General features: G+C 38.9%; 1 protein-coding gene across 1 annotated transcript in view; it reads right to left on the reverse strand.

Moving 5' to 3' along the window:
- Window positions 1–2,175: 2,175 nt before the first annotated feature.
- The window catches only part of CTH (cystathionine gamma-lyase), a 26,182-nt gene continuing 25,602 nt past the window's right edge, over window positions 2,176–2,755 (reverse strand). The window contains exon 12 of the mRNA XM_017531910.2: window positions 2,176–2,648. Coding sequence (XP_017387399.1) covers window positions 2,622–2,648 — 27 coding nt within the window. The 3' untranslated portion in view covers window positions 2,176–2,621. The remainder of the gene's footprint in view (window positions 2,649–2,755) is intronic.

Here is a 2,755-nt window from a genome sequence, read left to right on the forward strand (position 1 = left end):
TTTAGTAGAGACGGGGTTTCACCATGTTGACCAGGATGGTCTCGATCTCTTGACCTCGTGATCCACCCGCCTCGGCCTCCCAAAGTGCTGGGATTACAGGCTTGAGCCACCGCGCCCGGCCCCAGACTGCTTTCTTTAGTGACAGTCCACAAAGCTAAATAATAACTTGTGTAACAATTGGCCCAGAATGGCTGGGAAATGATTAAGAACTGACAGTTTCTCTAATTTTGCCCCTGCTTCCAACTCTTAGGACCAGAGAAACCCAAATATGCACCCTTAGCAAATCACACAAGATGCCCCATCTAGAGGCCAAAGCAACTCCATCTTGGATGCTAATCTGCCCTGTCAGCTTCTGATTATTCACCATCATTCCAGTTTCTGTTTTGTATCTTGTTTAAGAGCAGATACTTATTGCAATTCCTGCCCTTACAGTAAGTTACCCTTGATAAACTCCTACATACGGTAAATCCTGCCCTTAGGTCAAACAGCTTTGATGTTATCATACTTCCCTTGTCTTACAAGTCCTTTCTCAACCACTCCTCTCCCTATGGTATGTAAGTACCAGGTCTTGGTGGTAGTTATGCCAGGATCCACCAACTTGCCTCACCACTGCCCAAGATAGTCATGGCTTCTGTTCCTTAGTCCCTATGAGATATTTCTAAGAAGCTGGATGCCCCTTTGGCCTCTCAGCATCCTTAGACTTTGATTAGATTACATAGATCTGTCCATTGTGAAACACCACCACCTCCAATCAGCCTTTTTCCGCTTCCCCATGCCAACAGTCTTCAACCAGGGCATACCTGAAGGCTTCCCTCTTTTCCACTATAAAGCTTTTCCACTCATTTGCCCACCTGGACTTTCTGCCAAAACCCAGGTGACAGTGGCTAACTCCCTTGCTATAGCAAGCTAAGAATAGCCTTTATTTTTATTTGGTGGATCTTCGTTGATTTCCACAGCCCTAAGGCCTTGAGATGGCAAGAAATCAGTTACAGAAACCTCAGTGAGATAGGACCTGCCTCAAAATGCTACTGCCTCTAGAGACAGAATTTCCAGACTCAACAGATGTAACTCAAGAGTGTGGACGATACAGAAGAACGTATATTTTTATGTATTCTCCTCCTAGACAGCACTGTTATTCATCAGGCTGCATGATATCATTTTAACCAAAACAAAAGGCAATATCAAGATTTATTATAAGATGGAAAACCTTTGGCATAAAAACAACATTTAAGATGTAATTCTTTGACTTATGGATTACTGATGATAGCTTGCTGACTATACATTCATCTATAAAATAGTTTATCTTATTATTTTTTTAGAGACAGGGTCTCATTCTGTCACCCATGCTGGAGTGCAGTGGCATGTTCATAGCTCACTATAGTCTTGAACTAGGCTCAAGGAAATCCTCCCACCTCAGCTGCCCGAGTAGCTAGGACTACAAGAACATGCCACCAGGTCCAAAAGATTCTATTTATAGACATATCTTCCTTTATTCTCAACAAATATACTATTTCAGATAAAAACATAAAAAGTACTATTTCTCCGTATAAAAGGTGGCTTTTAATCTGCTGTTTATATGACTTATAACTAATCTGCAAACACTAAGACTTGGGAATGATAGTTATTTAATTGAATTTATAAAAATTAATATAAGAGGCCTGGCATGGTGGCTCATGCCTGTGATCTCAGCACTTTGGGAGGCCGAGGTGAGCAGAACATGAGGTCAGGAGGTTGAGACCAGCCTGACCAACATGATGAAACCCCATCTCTACTAAAAGTACAAAAAATTAGCCAGGGGTGATGGCACGCACCTGTAATCCCAGCTACTCAGGAGGCTGAGGCAGGGGAATTGCTTGAACATGGGAAGTGGAGGTTGCAGTGAGCCGAGATCATGCCACTGCACTCCAGCCTGGGTGACAGAGCAAGACTCCATCTCAAAAAAAAATAATAAAAATAAATAAATAAAATGAAAACAATTTAAAAAATTAACATACAAGGCTAAGACCTCTAAGAGCAGTAGCTGGGAATTAAAAGGACCCAGGAATATAGGTTAATGTAGGAATATCACAATGAGATGCATTTGATAATTAGATTTATTTTTTAAGAAATATTAAGTACAATCTTAAATCAGTAGAATTTCACAGTAAACTTTTCAAGTATTTGATTTTTGGCTTATGGTAACTAAGTGTAAACCATTGTTTTTAATGTTCTTTTCAACAATATGCAAAAAAAATCACAATTTATTTAAGAAAATTCATTTAAATTTAAATTCTTCACAAAACATCAAAAATGAATTACCATTACATTGTAAACATGAGTGAAATAAATCTTAGACATGAAAAAAGAACATGATCCCCCAAAGCAGCACAAATCTCACCTCCTTCAGAGGCAAACATAGAGCAAAATTAACAAAAAGATATTAACAGAATTGCTCTGTAATTATGACTTACAGAAAACTTTTTAACAGAGAGGATCCCTAAGAGGATTACAGTTATGAAAGGGAATGAAGTGCCTTAAAATTTTCACTTGAAAATTTTGCAAAGGCTCATTATTGGTCATTTAATTACTCAAGGAAGATTTGATCTTCGCAGGAAGCAGCTTCTAATAGCAGCTCTGGAATATTAGGTGTGACTTCCACTTGGAGGGTGCTATAATAACAGTGCACAAGAAAAATGTTATTAAACATATAGGCCAAAGCTTTACCTCCTCAAGGAGTCTTTTTTCTGATCACTACAATCCCTTTTTTTTTTTTTTT

This window comes from Cebus imitator, unplaced genomic scaffold, assembly GCF_001604975.1.
Source record: "Cebus imitator isolate Cc_AM_T3 unplaced genomic scaffold, Cebus_imitator-1.0 Scaffold3, whole genome shotgun sequence".
Classification (NCBI taxonomy): Eukaryota; Metazoa; Chordata; class Mammalia; order Primates; family Cebidae; genus Cebus; species Cebus imitator.